The sequence below is a fragment of the Biomphalaria glabrata genome, chromosome 9 (genome assembly GCF_947242115.1).
Source record: "Biomphalaria glabrata chromosome 9, xgBioGlab47.1, whole genome shotgun sequence".
NCBI classification, from domain to species: Eukaryota; Metazoa; Mollusca; class Gastropoda; family Planorbidae; genus Biomphalaria; species Biomphalaria glabrata.
Window position 1 is genome coordinate 19453274 of NC_074719.1, and position 26050 is coordinate 19479323.

The window sequence follows — 26050 nt, forward strand, 5'->3', positions numbered from 1 at the left end:
GGGCATTTGTTCAGCCTTTCAATCTAATTTACTGGATGTCCTTATCGGCAAAGCTCGGGCATTTGTTCAGCCTTTCAATCTAAATTACTGGATGTCCTTATCGGCAAAGCTCGGGCATTTGTTCAGCCTTTCAATCTAACTTACTGGATGTCCTTATCGGCAAAGCTCGGGCATTTGTTCAGCCTTTCAATCTAAATTACTGGATGTCCTTATCGGCAAAGCTCGGGCATTTGTTCAGCCTTTCAATCTAACTTACTGGATGTCCTTATCGGCAAAGCTCGGGCATTTGTTCAGCCTCGTACATCCGCAGATAGAACTTCTCTACAAAGGATGCACCGGAGTATTTCAATGCATGCTTGAACTATTGAAGTCAAACCATACCGTAACAAATCATCCATTATATTCTCTTTTCTAACATTCATTTGTTCGAGATGTTCATGGTATGTTTCGTATGACCCCTTCCAATTACTTCTCGACGTGCTTAAATCTTCAACAAAGAAATAGAGTTTGATCCCGCAATGGCGTTAGGCCAAAAGTTCGATGGGCTGTTGAAAATAGCTTATGCTAAGTCAATAAACATGTCGTCTCCAGCCTCTATTTTCGAATGACGTTTAAAAAAAAATTACTACAAATGAAAAACATGTCTATCTTAAATAAATATTCCACACCTACTAACTCAAAGTACACCCTCACTTTTTTTAGTTTATTTATTTATTTGACTCTTGACGATCGTTTCATAATTTGTAGAAAAAAAAAAACAACTCTGGTGAAAAATAGACGAAAACCCAATTTCCGATGGTCTTATGCGACCACTAGCAAATGGTTATTCGAACCCCAAAGGAGTCGCGAACCACAGATTGAGAACCCCTGATTTAGAACATACAAACGCACTCACACGTCATCGAGGAATCCCTGGCTGTGGCAATACCAAGCCAAACTCCATTTATTGAATTACTTACTCTACATGCACACAGAGGTCAAAGTTAATAACTACTACTAGTTGATCTAGAGTCTAGCGAAATTTAAAGACAAAATGTTGAATGTCAATAAAATAATGGTAACGAGTTGTGCACCTGAACGTAAAGGAATTAGAAAGTCAACTCATTGAACTAGGAAGAACATTAGAGAAGAGAATTCATACTATTTAGCGGAGCCAATGAGATGTATTAGAGAGAATGGCTCGTTCAATTCCACGGAGCTAAATAAGCTTTTAAATAGAATGAATCATTGGTTTTAACGGAGTTAAATGATTTATAAGGTTGAAATAAGCCAAGCGAAATGAGTGTAGCCTCATATACTCACGCGTCTGCATCAGCTGTAGCAGTTGATGTTAGGCTGGAGTTGATCAAAGCGTGCTCACACTGCCAGCTGTGGAGGCTGCCAACATAGGTCTCCACGTCCACGTCCTTCACACGCTTGTAACATTCCTCCAGATTGTCTGGGATATCAATCTGCCAGATTTTAGCTCTACTCAGATGTATGCTGGACAGGGCTAACACCAAGAGCAATGGAAGGGCTGCAACTCCCATTGTCGGACCCTACAAGTCCGGGTATCTGAAAAAAAAATGTTTCTGGGGAAAGGGGCGAGTTAGGAGTGGAGCAGCAGTTATAAACACATTTTTGTTAAATTAGTGACCTTACTTTGCACTTCATTACAATATTGGTACCATCTAGAGTAATTTTTTATGAACAAAGTCTTGTAATATAAACAATGGTGCGTTGCATCAGTGGATTAAAGATTTTCTGATAGGGAGAGAACAAACTGTAATAATAAATGGCTCTAAATCAACACCAATAACAGTAAACTCAGGCGTACCACAAGGAGCAGTCTTAGGTCCACTACTATTTTTAATTTACATAAATGATTTACCAAATTGCATTAGGCTACTTTAGGAACAAAAGTCAGATTATTTGCAGACGGTTGCATAATATATAGAATAATAAAAACTAGAGACCTTTAATAGACTTATCAATTGCAAATGTTTTTTTTTTAAAAGGAATCGGCTATTTTAAATGAAGGACTAAATCCTTTGTACCCAAACAAAAAATACAACAACAAAACATTCATTCTCTCTAAAAGTGAAAGCGTCAAGATTTCAGCTTTGTCTGATAAGTTCTAGATCTATGAATGCTCTTTACGTTTTAAAAAACAAGCAAAGTATTTGCACATTTTGACTTAATGACAAAAAAACAAAACAAACAAAAAAATATACTCTTTACAATCTTAAAAGCTTAATGTCGACAAATATGAATGACTTTTGTTATAAAATTACAGAATTACAACTATAGAAATTATTTGCTCATTTACTTAAAATAAATTTAAAAAATAATATCCACAGCATTGAATATCCTGAAACAAGGGTCTTCGTACATTACCTCGGGAACAAAGCTGTTGGTGAACAAAGATGTTACAGCAACAAAAACAATTTGACAAAAAATCTTTTCAACTAAATCTGCATGCTAAGCAAAGAGCATAGCAATCAATTTTAATTAGACTTCTGGGGTATCGACTCAAAGGAAATTAGTAATTAGTAGGCTAAACGGTTTGTTAGTTTATCAATGAAGACCTAGATCTATCCATATATATAAGCGTATAGGACAATAGGAATTTTATGCATGTAATATATAGATCTAGTACCTAAAAATATATAGATCTAGTACCTAAATAAAATGAAGTAGACTCTATTCCCCTTGCGTCTCTTTAACAAGTTGTATCCTAAGAAGACCTCAAAATATGTTCAAGATAAAAGAAACTTCCTTGGGGACATTTTATGTAATGATTACTAGGCTCAGGAGTGAGCTGTTACTGCCGTTCTCGCCTTGGTAACAATAACGTCAATTTAGTTTTTTTAAAGTTGATATGCTTTAAATGTTACATCTTTGATATATTTGAATAGTTCAGTCATACTTTCTCCTTTCTAGTGCGCTGAGATCAGTGAGTGCATTGTCTTGAGCAGTTCGTCAGCGGTCAGATCATGGACAGAAGGAAAGACAATTTAGAAGGGTCAGATCATTGACAGAAGGAAAGACTATTTAGAAGGGTCAGATCATTGACAAAAGGAAAGACTATTTAGAAGGTTCAGATTATTGACAGAAGGAAAGACTATTCAAAGTGTTCAGATCATTGACAGAAGGAAAGACTATTCAAAGTGTTCAGATCATTGACAGAAGGAAAGATTATTTAGAATCGTCAGATCATTAACAGAAGGAAAGACTATTCAAAGTGTTCAGATCATTGACAGAAGGAAAGATTATTTAGAATGGTCAGATCATTGACAGAAGGAAAGACTATTCAAAGTGTTCAGATCATTGACAGAAAGAAAGATTATTTAGAATGGTCAGATCATTGACAGAAGGAATATTATTCAGAGTGGTCAGATCATTGACAGAAGGAAAGATTATTCAGAGTGGTCAGATCATTGAGAGAAGGAATATTATTCAGAGTGGTCAGATCATTGAGAGAAGGAATATTATTCAGAGTGGTCAGAAATAAGAGATTTGTTCCTCATTCCCTCCTTGAGCCAGAAATATTCAAATGTAGCATTTAAACTTTTAATGTCTTTTGTGGATTAGAAAGTTTAGCCTACTCTGATAAAATATGCATTTAACTAGAGGTCCTCAAAGTTTTTGGACCCATGACCACTTTATATAAAAAAAACTTGCCCACAGACCCCTAAGTGAAAAAAAAGCTACATAAATGCATAGTAGGCTACATGAATTACAAATGTAAAAAAAAAAGAAACGAAACGAATAATAATGTTATTAAAGGCGTGTTTATTATAATTATAACTTTTGTTTACAATAAAATTTAAAAAAATGATTAGGACAAACGTGATGAGATTTTATGATTTATAATTAGGCTATGTCCCCTACTCAATGTTTCTAAACAGCAACCACCAATCTCCACGAGCACAAGTTTCTAGTCGGCTTCTTGTATTTGTCACGAGGTTCATGACGGCACTGAATCCACGTCCTATCAAATACGAAGACAGTAATTGCAGTCCACAACTTCTGTACGGTAACACATAATGAAGGCTACTAAATAATTGGAATCTGTTACCGAAACCAGAGATTCTGGGTATCCTTGTTCTAACATTAGTTTTAAGTTCCTCGTTTGTTTTTTGTGAGCTGCTCCTGTATTAGAATGGATTCATCTGTGATTGGGATCGAAGTTTGTCTACGCGCAAAGGAGACCAATACCCAGTCGGGAATTACCAAGTAAAGAATTTCTTCAAATCTTGGTTTAGGTGGTCATAGAATAGTTCGTAATAGATATAGTAAACAGTAGTGAGGGGCGAGTTGGTTAGTATTCACATTATCCGATTGTATAAACTGGCTTTAAGGGAAGACATTATTTTAACTTAATACAATTTTCATATTTTTTCAGTCCCCTTATGGAGGTCTGTGGACCACCGTTTGAGAACTGCTCCATTAAATAACAAGAAAAACAACATTTACAACACTATTTTTAACTTTAAGGGAGACAATTCTTACATTTGAAACAGTCATAAAAGTAACCCAAATGCATTACAGGCTTCTACCACCTCATCCACCTCTTTTTTTTTCACCTCATCCCTTCTTTTTATCTCTCACAGGGTATTATAATTATTTATAGGACTATAACGTTTCTTTTCTTAATGAAAGAGTATTTTTTTATTTTTATTTTTTTTTAAGATTCATCTGTTATACACATAAAATTGGCATGGAATTACTATGTAGAACGCTTTGACGATAAGGTAAGCTAAATGCGGTGCATTACAAATTATATGACATTGAATCTGTTGACGGTAGGGGGTCTGGGTGTTAATCGTCGTCCCCAATCTAGTATTACGGCCTGAAAAGTTAAATCTAAAACAGGTTTGGATAAGATTGAATTCATTTATTGAACCGATATGATATTTCCCGAATTTTATACACTGCAAAATGGTCCAACATTTTTAAGATAGGGCCTGCATACAAATTGTATGTTTATGAATGAAAGTTTGGTTAGTTAGAGGTCGTATTTACTCCAATGTTTCATTGGACAGCACGTTCGATCCAGCACGGCCACTGGCCACAAAGGGAAATGTGATCGTATAACTTTCATGGAAAATGATTTCTCGGAAAGTGCCAACTCCTCCTTATAATGTTTCATGTCTGAACTGGCAATACTGGTAACCGGATCGATTGAATAGTATTGATTTCAGATCATATCTGGGTCATGGTTCTTGTTGAATCTTCTAAACATTCTTATCTAAACTGTGTTTACTGTTAATGTGATTACAGTTGGAGTCTTCATTCCCTCGTGGGATATGCCACATAATGTTTTAGGATATGTAGATATATAGTACACAGCATAATGTTATTGTGATGTATTTTTTTATGAATAAATTTCAATGGATGGATTTCTAATTATCATTGTTAATCATAGATCAGTACCGACTAAATGTATGACAAGCCCAGTGATAGTGTGTCATATTGCTGATACCAGGCCGGACAGACATGTTGGTAAGAAGATGTGGTGGTTTCATGGTATAACTTTGTAGCATTTTTCTATTACAATTTTATACATTGTCTTATGATTTTTTAATTGTTACTTCTTCATTCTTACTAAATACTAGTTATTTCCCTAACAAAACATTGTTTCCCTTTGCAGGGTGAAAAAAAAATGGATATCCTTTATTCAAAGAGTCAAACATTAATTTAAACACAAATTATTCCGCGGTGGCTGAGTGGTAAAACGCTCGAACCGAGGGTCTTGGGTACCTGACATTAGTTGGGGAAAAGTAAAAGCGGTGTGCACATGACACCCTTGTTAACCGTGGGCCACAGAAGCATCATCTGCTATGTAGGTGACAAGGTCTGAAAGGATAACTTTACCTTTCCATACGAGTCAAACAATATGTACATTTTCTACACTCTTGCCACTTGGCCATCTGTTTCTGTGGCCCTCGGGGCAGCATGTGGCCTGCACAACGACCAACCGACTTAAATTTTCCCCAACTAATGTCAGGTACCCATTAGAGCTGGAAGGACTCAGATGTGTCCTAAAGATCCCGAAAGTAAAAATCCCAGTCAGTCAGGGCCGGTCTAAGGCCACTTCAACCTATGCGGTCGCAGTGGGCCCCGCGCATTCATAGTCCCCGCGCTAATTCTATGTGTAATTATTAAAATGTAAAATATATACGAAAAATTCCTAGAAATGTCCTGCATTTATACAATTTTTCCTCAAAAAAAGACAAAATTAACATTTGTAGGTGTCATTCATTACGGAAAACGCAAACACTACGGGCGATAAAAGCCATTGTCAGATTTCATGTAATAAAATGTAATAATCGGACGAATTTTCACCTAAACCTAAAATTCCAATACCTTATTTACTTATATAGTCATTGGCATATAAATATGCCATAGGTTGCAAGGTTAGTAATGTAAAGCTGATTTGATCGCAATTTGGTACTTAGTTAAGAATGAATAAAATGCAAAGTCGAATTTATTTTCTAATACAAAATCTTAATTTTCACTTATTATCCTTATTCACACCCAGACTAGGCCCCGCGCAATAAGTTTCGCATACGGCCCCGCAATTGTTAGGACCGGCCCTGCCCAGTCTTCTCGAGGATTCGAACCCGGGACTGCGGTTCGGAAGCCAAGCGCTTTACCTCCGCCCCTCCATATTAAAATATTAATAATACCGTGGTCAATACTATAACATTATGAAATGAACGTGTACCATATCATCCACAGATCATGTCGGAATCATTGACTGCACTTCCAGTTTGCACAGCCCTGCTGTTGTTTGTATGGGTACCATTAACTGAAGGTAAAAAGAAAGATTAATGTCATTATGTGAACATTTTCAGTGCATTCATTCTGCCAAGTGTTCTGATCTACTAGTGTTCATTATCTACTAGTGTCTGTGAAAGCGAGACCATTCGTCATTGAAGGCAAAAACACTGACCTGCAACGTCACAACCTGTGGGCAATTTAGACCAATACCTCGTGGCCATTTGTTTGGAACAATAAAGTTTATTGTTTAGCACTAGTGAGAAATACCAGAATGACCATCTAAAACAATATGAAGATTTTATTCTTCTATCAGCTAACAGATTTTTGTCATTTTTAGCGGCTCCGAAAGGGGAAAAGACGCTATTAGTTTTGTGCGAAATGTCTGTCCGTCTGTCCGTCCGTCCCGTTTAGATCTCGTAAACTAGAAAAGATATTGAAAATCGGACATCACAATATTTTAGACCATTCAAAGTTCTGATGCAACGGCTACTTTTTTTTTTCTGAAAGCGAAAAATTTTTTTTTTAAAAAAATTTTATGCAAGCAGTTTTTTTAAGAGAAAAAGCTAATTTGTATGCATTACAAGTTAGACTTAATTTAACACGAATAGTAATCTTGTAAACTTCATTTTTGTGAACATTTTATTATTGCGGAAATTTTTTTTTTATTTTTTTTTTTTGAGGATTCGAATAAGAGATTGAGCCTTTTCAAAACAATTAGATCAATTATAAGACATCAGTTAGGCCAAGGCGCGGTGGCTGAGCGGTAAAGCGCTTGGCTTCCGAACCGGGGGTCCCGGGTTCGAATCCTGGTGAAGACTGGGATTTTCAACTTCGGAATCTTTGGGCGCTTCTGAGTCCACTCAGCTCTAATGAGTACCTGACATTAGTTGGGGAAAAGTAACGGCGGTTGGTCGTTGTGCTGGCTACATGACACCCTCGTTATCCGTAGGCCACAAAACAGATGAACTTTACATCATCTGCCCTATAGACCACAAGGTCTGAAAGGGGAACTAGTTAGGCCAGGTTCACATCTAACTTTACATTCACTTTCACCTATCCTTTGATCTGCGGGACCGTTGGGGCACTACACAAGATCTGTTAACCTTCTTTCTCCATTCTTATCTCTCATTTGTCTTTGATATAATTTCATTCGGATGTTCTTTCTGAAAATATTGAAGCCTGCCTGAGTGGACCACTTCGGGGGCCGATTTTGAGTTTGTGTTTCCACACAAACTGTCTTTTGTAACCTTGTTTTTTCTTGTTAATAAACATTTTTTTTTATACTTCAGCGTCTGATATATTTCAATCAGTTGGGATCAAAGTGGATACATCAGCACAAGTCACAGTGAACTGGACATTGTACCCGGAACTAGAACCTGAGCCTATGAACATAACGCTATGGTCAAAACTGTTGGGACAAGGGGATTGTAGCAATCAAACTGGACCTTCACTTCTGGTAAGTTAGTGTTTGTTAGTCAAAATATTTTTTAAAAATATAACATGCTTGTAATATTTTTAAAGCCTACTTCAGAGACTATGGATCATCTCATAGAATTGAGATTAATGCCTAGGCATTAGATCTAGGCACATTAGAACTAGGCACATTAGATCTAGGCATTAGATCTAGCTAAAGTCGGAACGATGTCGCCCACACATCAGTTCCCACTTCTCCATGCAGTATCTAAAGGAACTGCAAGTGCAGAGACAGTTTGGGGTTAACAGCGTCGCAAGCTCTGCCAGGGTTTGAGCACTGTGTTCTGCAAACTGTCTAAGGGTCGTCATTTCCTGATGTTTCCTCAGGCTGGGTAAAAAGATCTGTCAGGAATGCAGTATTTCCCGTGGCTGTGACCTACTGGGTGACAGGTTGGGTATAGCTGCAAGGCATCAGAAGTTTAACGAGCCCCTACTACCCAAAGCCTACTGGTTTAGGTGCCAGCTACTCGCCTCCGACCCTTCTCCTTGTTAGTGATAACAGTTCAGCCGGACTCAATAACTGACTCTGTATCTTAATTCATATTGCCATCCAGAGTGTTGACTTGTAAAAGTACAAACTCATCTTCTGTTCCTTGTGTCTGATACCCAGCATTTTTCTTGAGCATTGACTCTCAAATGCTAGAATTCTTCTTTCACCCTCAGCGTTCAGTGTCTAACTTTCACTACCGTTTTGTTGTACAGTAAGATTTAGTTTCAAGAAATGTATATTACAAATATCAAGTAGTTATAGCTGTGATTCAGTTCAATTATAATCTATTGAAGTTTGCTTTACGTCTCCTGTGCCTGTTTTCTACAAAGGTTTGTTCTGGTCGGCCTCCGTGAGAATTATCCTATTGTTGTATTATTTTATAGTCATAACATAACTGAGTGACATCTTAGTTATATGTGGTTATTTCATCAGGTTGGCACTTCAGCCCTACACAAAGGCGTCTTTGTGATACGCAACTTGAAAGGATGGACTAGGTACAACATCTCCATTGAGGGAAATAACAGTAACAAATATTACAACCAACTATTAACTTCTGAAGTAATCACACAGGAAGACTCAGGCAAGGATAAATTTTATTTTCGATACATATAGCTCTACTACTCACATTATGCAAGGAAAAGTAAAAAGAAAGTAGTATTTGATAAATACTTGTATTTATAATTTTTTCATTTATTATATTTTGTTTGTGCATTGTTTTGTAGTTCTTATAATATGAAAACACAAGAATCTAGCGATGTCATGTTGAAAGTATCGCAATACGTTTATCAAGCTCTGTGCAATACATTCTTATCTTATATATTACAGACTTTACTTATAAAGCACACCTGCGGTTCTTTGCCTTTTTCTGTTTGCGAAATGTATTTAGGATTATTTCTAGTATCTTCTCTTATATATTAGAGACGTTACTTCAAAAAAGAAGTTTATTTCTTCCTACGCACTTCATGTGTCAAACTAGTCATGTATGTCAATCAATGCTTAAACTCTGCCAAATCGTTGGTTTTCCTGGCTGATTCAGGCAACCCATTCCATACAAAAACGTTAAACTTGGCTTTTAATCAGACCATAAAGGAGATACTGGGATTGTGAAGAAATCGATAATGTCTCGGAAGTTGGTAGACCCCCACATTTGTCACAATTTATTTATTTATGTATCACAAACAAAACTATTGGTTTATAGTCGCATCACCTTTTGTGCGTGTACTGGGCGTCAAAGCTGTTCAAACGTGGCATCCGCCTCCCTATGCATTGTGGGACAGCGATATGACCAATGCTATCTGGCAAACTTGGCAACTATCTGACCATAAGCTGTGTTGTTGATGCATTACTTTGAACGCTGTTAGCGTGGAAGAGGCTGTCATTCTAAGCCTCAGCAAAACATATGATTCTCTAATTATATTTCTCCCTTGCTAAATCTAAGTCTCAATTATCCGCACAACTTAATCGTAATTTTGTATCCAGGATTGGTTGCTTTAGTCCACTGGTTCCCAAACTTTTTTGTTTCGTAGACCCCTTGCCATGTTTTCCATTCTTCGGTAGACCCTCTGCATTTTTTGGAAAATTCTTCAACTTTATTTCTGTTTTTCTCACTGATTTCTAGGCCATTCATTGATGAAATTCAAATTAAAATGAAGCAAAATAAGATTTAATATGCATTATAGGAATTGACTGAAACGCCTATTGCAGTATTCCCTAAAGTTCATTTATTATTTTCAACAATTATTCATTTTTTAAAGGCGGGGGGGGGGGGTACTTAGATTTACAAAAATTATTGAAGGGGTACGCATATTTGGTATATGTGTTGAAAGTTTGGGAAACACTGGCCTATTGGATAGCAAGTTTGTGTAAAATTTCAACATTAGGGTTCAATTTAGTTAGACTTAATCTATCATAACTTCTCGATTAGATGATGATCCAATCTATTGTATGCTTCATTACTTAATCCTCACAAGAAACTTTGAGATTATGCCTTCGTTTTGATCAAATTTAGGTAATCACCTTGTAGCGTAAGTTACCCTCATTAAATTTATGGAATAAGTCTGTTAAAATTGGATTTTTAGCACCCAAGAACTCAGAAATAAATATTGTCAAACATAAGCCTTTCGACAACTATCATACTTTATTGTGATGGAGCAATTGATCAAAGTTTCAGGCAATGAGCAGTTCTTTATGGATTTCTTAATTCATAGCAAAAAGAAAGCATGATAATAATAACACTATATCATCAGGCAAGGTTAACTAGTCCAGCTTTTTTTTTTAGAAGTATGTATTGGAAAGTAATTACATAAGAACCTTTCAGTTTCTTAACTCCTCTTACCATTACACCTTGGAACTGTATTGTTGTCTAGAGAAATTTTTACTATGATATCAGATGTGTGTGGCTTTTAATAGTGCAGTTTTCTGGAGTTTGATATAGGCCTAAGAAAAAAAATTGTAAGACACTCACAAACCTCTTTTCTTTTAGGATCTTTAATCAAACATTTTGTTCTACTGTTCTGAACTAAAAGTGTTGAAAGTAGGCTATTTCAAATATCAATCTATTTAATCATGTTGTCATTGTCTCAAATGATGTTCCAGGTTAGATAGTTTCATTGTAACTTAGCTTAAAACTTTGTTACAGAAAAAGCACATATGGAATGACTTGTTCGACAAGGACGAATACAACAAATGACTAGTAACCAACACTGTACTTTCTACAGTTCTTTTTAACAAGGCCATGTACAATGTTACTTTCCTGTATTTAAAATAAGATGTTAAAATTTAAAAATAAAAACAACTCATTAGACTAAGAGAGTTACAATTGAAAGGATTAACTAAGGTAAAATCATTAATCGGAAATGAAATTTAAAGTCATTACATGCTTAAATGAGATTCACTATAGTAGACCCTCATTTACAGGTCATAGACACCCAATTTATTTTTTCACTTCCGTAGACCCCTTGGAAGTCCTCGTAGATAGACCACTTTGGGAATCACTGCTTTAGTCCCTTGCACGGTAATAAGCTCATCCGTCAAGGCGTCAAGTATCATAGATAATTATGTAAAATAATTGATGATATTGAAAATGTAATTTGTATTTGATGAATGCATAAATAATTATAAAATATGGGAATAGTGCAAATAGTGAGAAGGAAGACAGTTGTTTTTTTTTTTGTTACCTAATTAGGCCGACCGAACTGTGTCTTACATAAATAAAGACAAGATTGTTTGCCGGTGACTGATTTACGAATAAGGGATTTTTTCATCATCTTAGCCTGTCTTCGGCGTTAGTTTTCCTTTTTGGTGTGTATCCTGAGCCCTTAAGGACAATTTTCCATCTGTCTCTTTTGAAGGCCACTTAGCGTCAGGTTAAAGAAAGCTAGTGCCTGATGGGTTTAACGTCGAAAATACCGTTATTAATTAAGAAAAATTATTAAGAAACTAAAGATACATTAAGTCTTTTATTTACAGATGAATAATGGACCTCATTCACCAATCGTAAATAAACACATTTAGCCACGTCATAATATTGATAAAACAATGAAAATACGTATCACGTGATAGCCTTTATGGATTACATAATTTGTATAGAAGATATATAGAATCACGTGGCTAAATGTTGTTTGTTTACGATTGGTGAAGGAGGTCCATTGTGACATTATCACATATTTGTTGATGTTTCAGCACCGACTGGCCAAGTAACACAGTTTAGTGTAACAAGCCTTAAGTCGTATCATGCAGTTCTTAGTTGGCAACCCCCTGAATGTGCACAAAGAAAAGGTGAGAGCAGTCAAATTAGCCACTTTTTCAATGTTGATAGTGCAATGTCTAAATAGAAACCAAAATGTCAAGTATTTCACCTTCACCTGTCCTTTAGTCTGTTGAATCGTTGAGGCACAAGATCTGCCAACCGTCTTTCTCATTTCCTCTCCGCCTTTGTCTTGGATAGAATTTCATTCAAACTAAATAATTTCATTCATTTAGTAACTGTAAACTATGGAGCCTGAATATTGAAAAAGAACCACGCATGAACGAAGGCTACTAATGTGCAGACTAATGTGCAGACTAATGTGCAGACTATCCAAACACACATAGATCTATTACATGAAATCCTGATCAATAAGCTTAAGTCACTTGACTTTTTTTTATTGAACAAACTCTTTCATGAACAGGGTGGCTGCCTGGTCGGTGGTATGCACTACAGAATGTCGTTAAAACGGACTCTAGTTCGAACACTGTCCGCCGTCACCGTAGAGATGTCCACGTATGGTTCGAGATGATCCGCATCCCTTTTATGAACCATGTGACTTGGGAAAGGATATCATCCCGAGGCAAGGATAAGGAATAGGCTCTTTACCGAACATTCTGTCTGGAGTCACCCAGCAACTTGATGATCATTTAATCACGTCAGTTTGGTCATGGGGCACGGTCAAATAAGCCACGCAATGTGTTCCTTCTCCCATACGAGGCCGGAGGCAGAGCCCACGGGGGAGCCTCCCTATTCCTATAATGTGCCATTGCCCCCGTTATGGAGTCATCACCACCCGTATGGCCCCCATTGGGGAACGAAGCGGTGGGTTTCGAACTGGTTAGCAAGACTTTCTCACACCCCCACCACGTGCAAGTACACTCGCTAGAGCATACAGTGGTAGCTCACTGGGAGCCCTGTTTGCTCTCGCCCTTAGCCTTTCCGCTTCCTCGGGCGGACGTTTCCACGGAGGTGCCACGCTGAGGCGACGGGAGCATTTCCTCCGTCCGCCGTCACCCCTGCTGCCCCCCTACCCTCTTGTAGGAGGCTCGGGCTTGGACTTAACAATCGTCTTATCTGATTGCGCATTTGAAACCTGTCAAACGAAACAGTAGGTTATTTTTACTTTCAAGGCTGATCGTGTAAAACCTGATAAACAAACAGTATGGAATATTTCCTTTCAAGGCTTATTGTGTGTAAAACCTGATACTCAGATGGTCTCAAGACTTTTTGCAAATGATAGACACTTAATGCTTGTAGGTTTTTATTTAAAGGAATAAACAACTATCTTCCAATGACCACTGTGGTCGCCAATTAGTCAATGAACCCCTGCAAAGAACCCTTTACGCTATTGTTGCTAGGTCACGGCATATTACAACTACTACAAAAATATCTTCGATCCTATTATTAAAGGTATATGTTTTAACTGTATATACTTATGTTTTAACATTAAAATGTACTTCACATGTTAACGTATAATACAAATGTTTTTTTTAATACATTTCTCAGGTGAACTGTCTTCGTATGAACTGCTTGTTACACGGACATACTCTGTTAACAGCAACACAACTCTCAGTTGGCCTACCAATGCCACAACATATACACTGAGAGATCTATACCCCAGTACATCATACATAGTACTGGTCACTTATGTCAACAGTATTGGGAAAGGTCCTTACAGTCAGATCAACTTTACAACATTAAGCAACAGTAAGTAATGGTTGTAGAGTTAGGGTTACGTGCAATGGACTTTGTACTTTGAAAACTATTGATATTAGCTTTTTAATATTAGGGAACCAGTACGGCTGAAGAAGTCATACAAAGGTCGTGAGACACATATTTGAGACCCAAAGAAAAGCTCTTGCCGAGGACAGGCGTTGATGACAAAAATATAAATTCGGCAGACTACTGCTTTGTCTACGTCAAATGTTGCAAACTATGTAGGTCTCAGATGGATCCACGTGAAATACTGCGCTCATCCTTTATCTTTGGACACTATGGATGAAAAAGAAGTTCAACTTTGTTTTAAGTTTTTCTGACTAGATTTCTTTTAAATATAAGTAGGCCTAGTCGGCTGTATGCCTATAAATGGGATGTGTCTATGCGCATCACCAAGTCAGCTAGTTTGTCCTTCTAGACCATGTCATTAGCGAAGTGCAAGTTAGTCATTCTTCCTCTAATGCAGTGATTCCCAAAGTGGTCTATATAGATCAGGGGTCTACGAAGACTTCCTAGGGGTCTACGAAAGTGACAAAATAAAATGAGGGGTCTATGAGATGTCCACGGGGGTCTACGATAATAGATTTCATTTAAGCAGGTCGTGACTTAAAATATTTTTTTCTACATCCCATTGATGTCCTTCTTGCCTACACTAGTAGATGATATATATTTTTATTTTACGACAATATGAAACCAATGACGCTGGAGGATCATTTGAGACAATGCCACCCTGACAAAATAATGATTTGAAAAACTTTGAACACTCAAAGATAAAGTTCAGAATAGACCCACAAAATCTCTCATAGACATCATATAGAGAAGATGATGGTTTGTGAGCGTCTTACTATAGCTCTTTAATCATTATACACTATAGATAAAAATTGAATTTACCAGCCATTGTAGTTTTAAAAACTGTTTTACACAAACCTACATCTGATAATATTAAAAGAATTTCTTTAAGCAACAAAACATTTCAAGATCACATCTGTGTTATGAGTTATAACATTAAATCTTCTTATGTAATTCTTTGCAAATGTCATAAATACATTTTGCGATTAGCGGCGTCACACGCTCTAACAGGCTGTGAGCTGCAAACTACCTAAGAGTCGCCGGCTCCTGATTTTTCCTCAGGGTTGACCCACAAAACCTTTCCCATGTTTGGGTATAGTTGCAAGGCAGCAGAGTTTTGAATTCAGTTTTCTTTCTGCTAGGTGGGTAGCCAGCCAAGGCAATGAGCCTTTCCTGCTCGAAGCTTACTGGTTTAGGTGATAGTTACTCGCCTTCGCCACCTTCTCCTGTTAGTCAAAACAGCTTCGCGGACTAAATATTTTAGCCACACGCTTAAGATCAAGACATAGACGAGAAACTGATCTTTGCAAAAACTTTTACAAATTAATTAATGAATTACTTAATATTTAATGTTTGAAGGACTACTTAATAGAACAACAAATTCCTATATGAAACAGAATATCCGTAGCAACGGATGATAAACCTGCAAAAAATAAAAATAATTTCAGTGTATTAGATGATTCCAGTAGTACATATTAATTGTTATTTTAATTGTTTTAAATTTGAATAAAAAAAATATATATCTCTATAACTAAATGTGTAGCTTTAAATTACTTTTTTACTCTTCAACTCACTACAGTTAGAAATAAATTTAAAAAAAAAAATGTTGATGAATTTGAAAAAATTTGCTAGTTAAGCATAGGGTCTACAGAAAACCAGAAAACATGACCAAGGAGTCTACGAGACAAAAATATTTGGGAACCACTGCTCTAATGCTTATAGTACCTGTATAGCCTTTCAATTGTCACTCAGAGTGGCCATGCCGGTTTGATATAATTTGTAACAGGACTTTGCTGGGATGGCTTATGAGGCTAATGGTGCGGTAGTTCTGCTGTAGTTGTAAATCGCCTTTCTTTGGTCGAGTGATGATGAGTGATCTTGTTGGAAATCTTAAAAAGCGAGTTTATCACAATTGAACTAATAACTTCTGATTGATCTGATACGTGTTTTTGATCTAATAAGATTTAATTGATCTAATAAGATCTAATTGATGTAATATATGTACGAGTTCTTACACTAGCTAATATTCTAATGCATTCCTATTACACAGGCCTTCCAGCGGTTGAGATCGCGACTATGACAATGACCTATTCAACAGCCACCTTGACCTTCGAACCTTTTGATTCAAGTCTCGGTATCACTTCCCTCACGCTGGCTTACAGCCAGTTTCAAGATTTTAACTCTTCTGAGTTCATTAAAATTACGAATTTCAAAAATTCACCGGCGATTCTAAACCAGCTTAGTCCGGATACAACTTATTATATAAAGGTAAATCTTCCTATTTTGTTATATAGGGCCTGTTATTCAACAGATCTCGATTAAATGTAATTTTTCATTTAAAAGGCACAGAAATATAACCAAAGGTTTTATTAACCTCTTTAATTTGCATATGCAGAACGTGAGTTCAAAAGCAAACATAAATAACTTTAAAATATATATATATACAAGTAGAATTTGGGAAAAATTGTTTAGAATTAAAAGACACTAAACAAATAGTAGTATCTAGATCTAGAGTTTCAGAGATACTATAAGGTCAGTTGCGTAGCTAGGAATTTGCCATCATTTGGGGGCCCGGGAGGGGGGGCTTGATCTCTTTGGAGGACCTTCATTTTGCGAATTTTTTGTTATATTTAATATAAAAACACCAATTTGGGGGCCCCCGAGGGGATTTTCAAAATTTTCCCCCTCCCTCCTCCAACCTAGCTACGCCTCTGTATGAGGTGGTGTGATCATTGGGGCAACATCCATGGCGAGAAGAGATTCTTTGCGCCTGGGCCTAAGACCAATGGGGCCTACAGAGGCCTTTGAAAAAAAAAGTATGAAAAAAAAAATGTCTTGAACACAAGAATTGAAATGTATAATCTTTGACACAGCTTCGTTTTCCAATCCATGTTTTTTTTGGGGGGGTTTTTTGCTAGTCTCTCCATTGAAACAAACAGGTAAATGTTTAGAATAGATGGCCTTTGATTCTATTGGGAAGGACAGAATAACACGATTTTACCATCAATCGTATACTGATAGAAAAGAAAGGAAATATCTACTGATGTTTTATGAAGACAAAACACTAGCTTGTCAATGGTCAACGATTCTTTCGAATATATGTTTTAGAAATAAGAAAAGATCTCAACATTTGTTTGTTCATATGAAACACACGATATTACGTTTAAAAAGAACTACAACTTAAAAGTGTTAAGACATTTTTAGTTGTCAAAAGTTCTGACTGTGTTGAGTGTAACGACACTATTACTAGTCAAATATGGTAATAGGCCTACATTGAAGTCATTTTTTGTCAATGTACTGAACAGGACGACTGGATTTCTTTGTCGCCATGTTGTAATCTTGTAAGAAGGAAGAGGCCAGTGGCGTAGCTAGAGGGAGGGAGTGTCTAAAATTGAAAATCCTTCAGGGTTTTCACTTGAGGGGGGCTCCAAAAGGAGTGTCCGAAATTTGTCTTTATATTAAATATTACGCCATTATCTCATGTCATGATATCGAATGTCAAAATGCAGGAGCCCCTAAAGAGGTCCACCCCCCCCGGCCCGTCAAATCCCTAGCTACGCCACTAGAAGGGGCAACCAACAAAGTCTTGAATCGGTAACAAGAGGACCTGGCTAAGTCACTGGACTGTGTGATAAACATTAGATAACAGCTTAGAGTACAAATAACATGAGAGATAAAAGTCAAGAGGGCGTTGACTCGTTTTTCTTTCTTATTCGTTAAAGTAGCGTTCTGGTTGCAGTGTAGCACATATTCTATAATGGCAGGGTGCTAAGACAGAAGATGACAGGGTGCTAAGACAGAAGATGGCAGGGTGCTAAGACAGAAGATGGCAGGGTGTTAAGACAGAGGATGACAGGGTGCTAAGACAGAAGATGGCAGGGTGCTAAGACAGAAGATGGCAGGGTGCTTAGACAGAGGATGACAGGGTGTTAAGACAGAAGATGGCAGAGTGTTAAGACAGAGGATGGCAGGGTGCTAAGACAGAAGATGGCAGGGTGCTTAGACAGAGGATGACAGGGTGTTAAGACAGAAGATGGCAGGGTGTTAAGACAGAGGATGGCAGGGTGCTTAGACAGAGGATGACAGGGTGCTAAGACAGAAGATGGCAGGGTGTTAAGACAGAGGATGACAGGGTGCTAAGACAGAAGATGGCAGGGTGCTAAGACAGAAGATGGCAGGGTGCTAAGACAGAAGATGGCAGGGTGTTAAGACAGAGGATGGCAGGGTGCTAAGACAGAAGATGACAGGGTGCTAAGACAGAGGATGACAAGGTGCTAAGACAGAAGATGACAGGGTGCTTAGACAGAGGATGACAGGGTGCTAAGACAGAAGATGGCAGGGTGTTAAGACAGAGGATGGCAGGGTGCTTAGACAGAGGATGACAGGGTGCTAAGACAGAAGATGGCAGGGTGTTAAGACAGAGGATGACAGGGTGCTAAGACAGAAGATGGCAAGGGTGCTAAGACAGAAGATGGCAGGGTGCTAAGACAGAAGATGACAGGGTGCTAAGACAGAAGATGGCAGGGTGCTAAGACAGAAGATGGCAGGGTGTTAAGACAGAAGATGGCAGGGTGCTAAGACAGAAGATGGCAGGGTGCTAAGACAGAAGATGGCAGGGTGTTAAGACAGAGGATGGCAGGGTGCTAAGACAGAAGATGGCAGTCTGCTGAGACAGACGATGGCACTGAGCTAAGACAGACGATAGCAGGGTGCTAAGATAGGAGATGGCAGGGTGCTAAGACAGATGATGGCAGTGTGTTGAGACAGACGATGGCACTGTGCTAAGACAGACGTAGCAGGGTGCTAAGACAGAAGATGGCAGGGTGCTAAGACAGAGGATGGCAGGGTGCTAAGACAGAAGATGGCAGGGTGCTAAGACAGAAGATGGCAGGGTGCTAAGACAGAAGATGGCAGGGTGTTAAGACAGAGGATGGCAGGGTGCTAAGACAGAAGATGACAGGGTGCTAAGACAGAGGATGACAAGGTGCTAAGACAGAAGATGACAGGGTGTTTAGACAGAGGATGACAGGGTGCTCAGACAGAAGATGGCAGGGTGCTAAGACAGAGGATGACAGGGTGCTAAGACAGAAGATGGCAAGGTGCTAAGACAGAAGATGGCAGGGTGCTAAGACAGAAGATGGCAGGGTGCTAAGACAGAAGATGGCAGGGTGTTAAGACAGAGGATGGCAGGGTGCTAAGACAGAAGATGACAGGGTGCTAAGACAGAAGATGGCAGGGTGCTAAGACAGAAGATGGCAGTCTGCTGAGACAGACGATGGCACTGAGCTAAGACAGACGATAGCAGGGTGCTAAGATAGGAGATGGCAGGGTGCTAAGACAGATGATGGCAGTGTGTTGAGACAGACGATGGCACTGTGCTAAGACAGACGTAGCAGGGTGCTAAGACAGGAGATGGCAGGGTGCTAAGACAGAAGATGACAGGGTACTAAGACAGAAGATGGCAGGGTGCTAAGACAGAAGATGGCAGTGTGCTGAGACAGACGATGGCACTGAGCTAAGACAGACGATAGCAGGGTGCTAAGATAGGAGATGGCAGGGTGCTAAGACAGATGATGGCAGTGTGCTGAGACAGACGATGGCACTGTGCTAAGACAGACGTAGCAGGGTGCTAAGACAGGAGATGGCAGGGTGCTAAGACAGATGATGACATGTTTTAATGGTATGTTAGGTCTTGAGAACGATAAAACTGATGCATGCTGGGATCCTGCCCTGTACAAAGACTGTGAAACCTCAAACACTGCCAAATACCTGGAACGCCTACAAGAAATTAAAATCTCAGTACGGAGACTTTGTGCTTAGGCGCATACATATGGTGGCGATATGATTGTGTCATACTCATGTCAACATGTCTCTTACTCTATTTGATCAGAAGTCTTTGTTCTCTAGATACAAGAGTCAACGTGTCACATTAAAATCATTAGCTTGATGATATAGCAACTTTGTTCTCTTCTAATGAAGATTTTTACTCTATTTAGTGATAAAAAGCATTTCATTTATAATTCAGCGTAATATGTACGTGTATGTGTATGTGTGTACGTTATAAAGGAATTAATTTAATTAGTAAGTAATACACAGTCAGCTTGACAACTTGTTTTATTTATTCAACTAGGCGGCAGCGGTCTCTGATGATGATGTAGGCCCTTACGGTTCAGTAGCTCAAGTCAGGACATTGAAACTGATTGATCTGACTCTGGTGTCAAGGACAAGAAATTGTTTCTTTCTTGCCTGGATGTTACCTACTGATGTTTTAATGTCTGTCACGAACTTCACTGTAAGTAGGAACATCTCGTAATGTGGGACTTCATTTAAAAAATGTGAGATCTATCGAACTTGTTAACTTTAAGATAAAGTTCCATTACTTTGTTTCTTTGACTGTGACTATACAAAAAAAATGTGTATCTGAGTCTTTTTGGAACTCTACAGTGGAAATGGTGACTAACTTATCGTTTATTTTTAAATACAAGAAATTAATAGCATCTTGTAGTGGTTTATTCAGATTATACTTCCTCTTACAATGACAAAAAAGACAAGCATGTTAACAGATCCATCCAAAACCAGACTATGTAACACTATCGAACAATCAGGGTTATCAAAACTTTGTTTATAAGTTCATGGTTATAGCTTCTTTTTTTTTTAAAGGAAATCTCAGAATTTGCGCTATTCAATTTTAACTTTATCATCATAGGAATCCTTGGGCCTCTTTTCTTTGCCTCTTTATTGGGGGCTTTATATGCTTCTTCTATTAGTGAATATAAACCCGAAAAAAGAGAGAAGCGAAAGATTAACGCGATTGAACGACAAAATAAATATATAAATCAATTTAACAATTTAAAAAGACTTTTAAGTTCATGTATGTCCCTTTAAAGAGTAAGTTTAATTATCCCACTATTTTATTATTCCGATTATTTAATTTGTTGTCCTGATTAAACTATATTGCTAAAATAACACCATCAAAATTTTAAAATCCTATTTACAATGTGGTATTTTTTCTTGTTGTGTCTGGTATAAGCTGACAGTAACATCATTGACTTATGGCTTGAATTATCAGCTAATTCTTGACCAGAGCACCTATCTGAAAGCAGTCTGTGAACTTCGACCTTCGACTCTCTATAACGTCACAATAGTTGCCAATAACAACAACCGTGTTGTATCCTTAGCAACTGCAAACTTTAGCACCGGTAAGGAAATATTTATATCAAAACAGTCTTTTCCTACTTTGTAATAATATGTTGATTAGAGATGTTTAATACATGCAGGCCAATCTAAAACTAGCAAGCTATTGGGTGTATCCGGTGTCTAGAAGACGGAAGTAGATTGAACCAAATTGTAATGTCTTTAAAACTTTTCTCGTCTGTAGAATACAGTTTCTAAGTTCTGTCTGGCACAAAGTCATTTTAATTTTGTTGAAAACAGAGATCTTTCAATGTGGCATCCTTGACCTTGTTTTATTTTCTATTTTTATCTCCTTTTCATTTTTTTGCGTTTTTCTTTCCCGTTCTATGATATCGCCACTGCATTTCTTCGTATCACTTTCTCTTCTTTTTTCTCAACGAACGTAAAAGGGGATCTTCAAAATCAAAGTGTAAACAAAGAGCAGATAACTTTCATTCACCTTTTTATATACAAATGTCAAATAAATATTGATGCATACATTTTAGTTGAGAAACCGGAGCCTATATTAAATTGTCGCATACGTGTGTATAATGAGCCTTTGAATTGTGTTACTTCTCTGTGGGACTGCCACTTCAGATATCGCCCTGCCGACGACACCACTCACGCCTGTGCTGCTTAGATCAACTAATGCAACCGTCACAATCGCTATTGAGTCATTGAAAGTCACTGACGCGCCAGTTTCGTCTTATCAAATAGTGGTCCAACCCCGGAGTTCAAAGTAAGTCAACTAGAATTAAAGAGTATTTAGAGGTAAAGAAAGGGAGAGGGAAGAAGAGAGAGAAAGAAAGGGAGAGGGAGGAAGAGAGAGAAAGAAAGGGAGAGGGAGAAAGACAGAGAAAGAAAGGGTGAGGGAGGAAGAGAGAGAAAGAAAGGGAGAGGGAGGAAGAGAGAGAAAGAAAGAAAGGGAAGAAGAGAGAGAAATAAAGAGAGAGGGAGGAAGAGAAAGAAAGAAAGAGGGAAGAAGAGAAAGAAAGAAAGAGAGAGGGAGGAAGAGAGAGAAAGAAAGAAAGAGGGAAGAAGAGAGAGAAAGAAAGAGAGAGGGAGGAAGAGAAAGAAAGAAAGAGGGAAGAAGAGAAAGAAAGAAAGAGAGAGGGAGGAAGAGAGAGAAAGAAAGAAAGAGGGAAGAAGAGAGAGAAAGAAAGAGAGAGGGAGGAAGAGAAAGAAAGAAAGAGGGAAGAAGAGAAAGAAAGAAAGAGAGAGGGAAGAAGAGAGAGAAAGAAAGAGAGAGGGAGGAAGAGAGAGAAAGAAAGAAAGAGGGAAGAAGAGAGAGAAAGAAAGAGAGAGGGAAGAAGAGAGAGAAAGAAAGAGAGAGGGAAGATGAAAGAGAAAGAATTGTTAGGGAGTGGGGTAAAGGGTTATGTCTAAGTTAATCACAAAAATGTTTTAAACTTCCAAATGTGCATGGGCCTTTAAATCCCTGGCATTTTCTTTCATAAGGAACGAGACTACCTTTAAACTAAATGAAAAGCATCTTAATTTATAACTCATTTGAATGAATGAAATTCAGTTACAAAATAAATTTATAACTTTTAATTTGTTATAACAGAAAATATTTCTAGAACCTATTTATTTCTAATTTTTTGTTTACACCAGGGACAGTTACGTCTGTGCTGAGTTCACATCCAATGAAATGACCAATAAGACACATTTTCTTGTTGGTGAGAGACAAATGGTTGGAGGCTATTTCAACCAGGTATGTCTCTATGCAGACAGAAGTTTGAAATCTACTTTTGTGCTTGTTTTTGTAGCTTGAGTCAACTTATAGAAAAGATCCAGGTACAGTGGAGGGAGGATGAAGAAAGGGTCGTCCGAAGAAAATCCAGCCTCTCTCTTGATATCCTGCTAAGAACAACTTCTGACCGGGAAAAGTGGCGGAATTTGGATACGCAAAATATCACAGCACCCCTACGATAAAATCAAGGGACAGATGTTATGAGATTTAACACACATTTTGAAACTTAAATTTAAAAATATTTGAAAAATAGCGAAACTTATTTTCAACGTATTTGTATCCATTTGTTTGAATCAGATCTAGACTAACAGCAATAAATCTGTGCCATTAAAAAATATTTTGACCAAATGTTTTTGTTTAGAGCAATGTCATGCTTTCAGCTTTCTCACTACGTTATGACACTATCAATTGTCTGGACCAGTCAGGTATGGGAGGGGGGGGGGGGGAAAAGAAGAATACCCTGATCGCTTTTTAAATGCATTTATAAAATAAGAAAAAAAAATTTAAACGATCTGAACTCGAGGTCTCAAGCCTATTTAAGCCTTCTTAAGACAACATACTAACCCCTGCGTCAGAGAAGTGCTTACGAAAATAGTTGGTTTATAGTTACCTTTTGTTAATTTCAAACTTTAAAGCCGCCATCTATTTCTTTCTACATAGTTTATATTTGAAATAATTCAACTTATATCACCACATCAGTCAAGTACAATCCCCCCTTGTTCGATACCAGACAAAATAATTAGTTACCAAATGTTAATTAACTAAGTGGTTAATTTTTTAATTGATATTTTGTGTTGTCAGCTTGATCCGAAATTTGGTGTGGGAGAAATAACGTGTACAAACTTTTTACCAGGCCGACAGAGCGAGTTGATATACAAAAATGAACTATTTAAATCCAATCAGCCCGTTAAATTAGTATTTTTGAAAGTAATATGAAATCAAATTAGCCATTATTGGGATGTAGCCTGCTAATCAATTTACATTTTATTCTCAAAATATTTTATCTTATCTTCTTATGTTGGTGGATAAAGTGCACAACTTTACATTAAGTATTTGAATTATTTGCAAGTTACGTATAACAGTTTAGCCATAATAATAATTAACACTGTTGTGTATTTATGTTCACTTTGTGTGTTGTGAACTGATCTATTCTTGTGTGTCAAAATGTCTTGGTGTCCAGGTCAGCTTGTGGGTGTGTACTGTGCTATCGTGAACTGTTTTGTCTTTCTTGTTCAATAAAGCCTAGGATCAAGACATGTCTTCTTGTAGTGTTTCATTAGGTTACTACAAACACTAACCTAGTCAATACCTTCAGTCAGTTACTATTCACTTGAATTAACCAATGGCAGCGTATAAAAGAAAGGTTTCTTACATAAGTAAGGACATCTTGTAGTTTGAGATCCTTTTTGGATTTAAAATAGTAAGGATATCGAACTATTACATCTGCAAGATGGATTAAAGATTGTTTTTAAACACGCAATCTAAAATTATAATTTTACAATGAAAACAAATGTTTTCCTGTCTCAAATTAAACATGTCGCTGTTAAATAATTTCCTTCTTGTATACAAAAAATAACTCTAATCTATTAAATAGTTCAAATGCTTTATTATTTATAACTCTTTTATTTTATTCCCCAGGCTCTAATACCCAACGTCTATTACCTCATATTTTTGTCTGCTAAGTTTTTGTTGGACAATATCACATCTACCAACACATCACTGCCACTGGAGGTGTACACAGAACTATTTGACCCACAGGTAGCCATGTCCACCTCTTTAACTTTGACCTCTAGAAACACAACCTGTATAAATGTTTCCTGGTCTGTTCCCAGAGAATTTGAGAAAGTAATCACTGAACTAAAGGTAAGATATGTGCATCTAGTTCTAGGATTTACTTTTTTTTTTTACCCATAAGTCATTCATTAGTTTGCACATTTTTTTTTCAACTTTTCTATAAGCAGCTAACAATATCTAACATATTCATCTATCAAAAATGAAAAAACATATGTTCATTCCCCCCACTCGACAATAAAAGTTTACCAAACAACGGAACCACGTGGGACGCCTACGAGTGTGTGTTAAAACACTAACTCCATGGTCTTATTTCTCTAATTTAAGCTCATTACAATATTTCAAATTTTTTTAAAAAAATGTAAAAAGACGTAGCGATTACCGGTTTATTTTCTTAGTCCGAGTTTGTTAAATAATATCATTGTTTTTTGTTGTTGTTGTTGTTTTTTTGCATCTCTGCCAGATCTCTTAACTTACTCAGATTTTCGTAAGAACATTTTTTTTATTGAATTTCTCTTCCTACCCAGTAAAAAAAAACGTGTTTAAATAACTTGCTCAACTTTTATGTTGTAATGAAAACGACAAAAAGTATCCACCCTTTTGAATCAAAACTAATATGCAAATTATTTTCATCTTTAGACATTTTGTCATCACTTATTTGAATGGCACTTCTATGAAATAATAAAATCAAAATGTATTAGTTAGAGGCGCAATAGTGTGATACCTTTAGAGCTCATCGTAATAAGAAGTGGCACAATCATTTCTTTGTAGAGTTTCGTTAATGTGTCCTCTGTGTTTGATTTTTTGCTTTTCTAGTAGAAGACCTACTCGCTTTTTTTCAGAATTCTTCTTTCTCTTTATTTAATATAGTTAAACTTCGCTGAGTCCAATAAATCTGGACCCGGTATCTCTCCTGGGATTACAGTCACCATGACAACACATTTCTGGTGTGGACTAACTCCCTCGACCACCTATAATATAGACCTATCAGTTATGACGCGAAACGGTGTACTAGCTAGAGTGGTGCATGATTTTAGCACAGGTAAGTGAGACCATTCGAATATATTTA

General features: G+C 37.3%; 2 protein-coding genes across 3 annotated transcripts in view; one reads left to right on the forward strand and one right to left on the reverse strand.

Moving 5' to 3' along the window:
* LOC106054522 (uncharacterized) overlaps positions 1-2452 on the reverse strand; it is a 28970-nt gene extending 26518 nt beyond the window's left edge. The window contains exons 1-2 of one of the 2 annotated variants that reach the window (XM_013210410.2): positions 2377-2452; positions 1303-1571 (exon numbers count right to left, since the gene is read on the reverse strand). In XM_013210410.2, coding sequence (XP_013065864.2) covers positions 1303-1529 — 227 coding nt within the window. In that variant the 5' untranslated portion in view covers positions 1530-1571; positions 2377-2452. The remainder of the gene's footprint in view (positions 1-1302; positions 1572-2376) is intronic. The other variant, XM_013210409.2, reaches the window with a different exon arrangement.
* Positions 2453-5204: 2752 nt separating this feature from the next.
* LOC106054515 (receptor-type tyrosine-protein phosphatase U-like) overlaps positions 5205-26050 on the forward strand; it is a 34113-nt gene continuing 13267 nt past the window's right edge. Inside the window, exons 1-13 of the mRNA XM_056041557.1 lie at positions 5205-5487; positions 6727-6802; positions 8058-8224; positions 9164-9311; positions 12413-12508; positions 13986-14186; positions 16315-16532; positions 20395-20556; positions 21295-21463; positions 22035-22176; positions 23052-23151; positions 24829-25053; positions 25852-26023. Coding sequence (XP_055897532.1) covers positions 5482-5487; positions 6727-6802; positions 8058-8224; positions 9164-9311; positions 12413-12508; positions 13986-14186; positions 16315-16532; positions 20395-20556; positions 21295-21463; positions 22035-22176; positions 23052-23151; positions 24829-25053; positions 25852-26023 — 1882 coding nt within the window. The 5' untranslated portion in view covers positions 5205-5481. The remainder of the gene's footprint in view (positions 5488-6726; positions 6803-8057; positions 8225-9163; positions 9312-12412; positions 12509-13985; positions 14187-16314; positions 16533-20394; positions 20557-21294; positions 21464-22034; positions 22177-23051; positions 23152-24828; positions 25054-25851; positions 26024-26050) is intronic.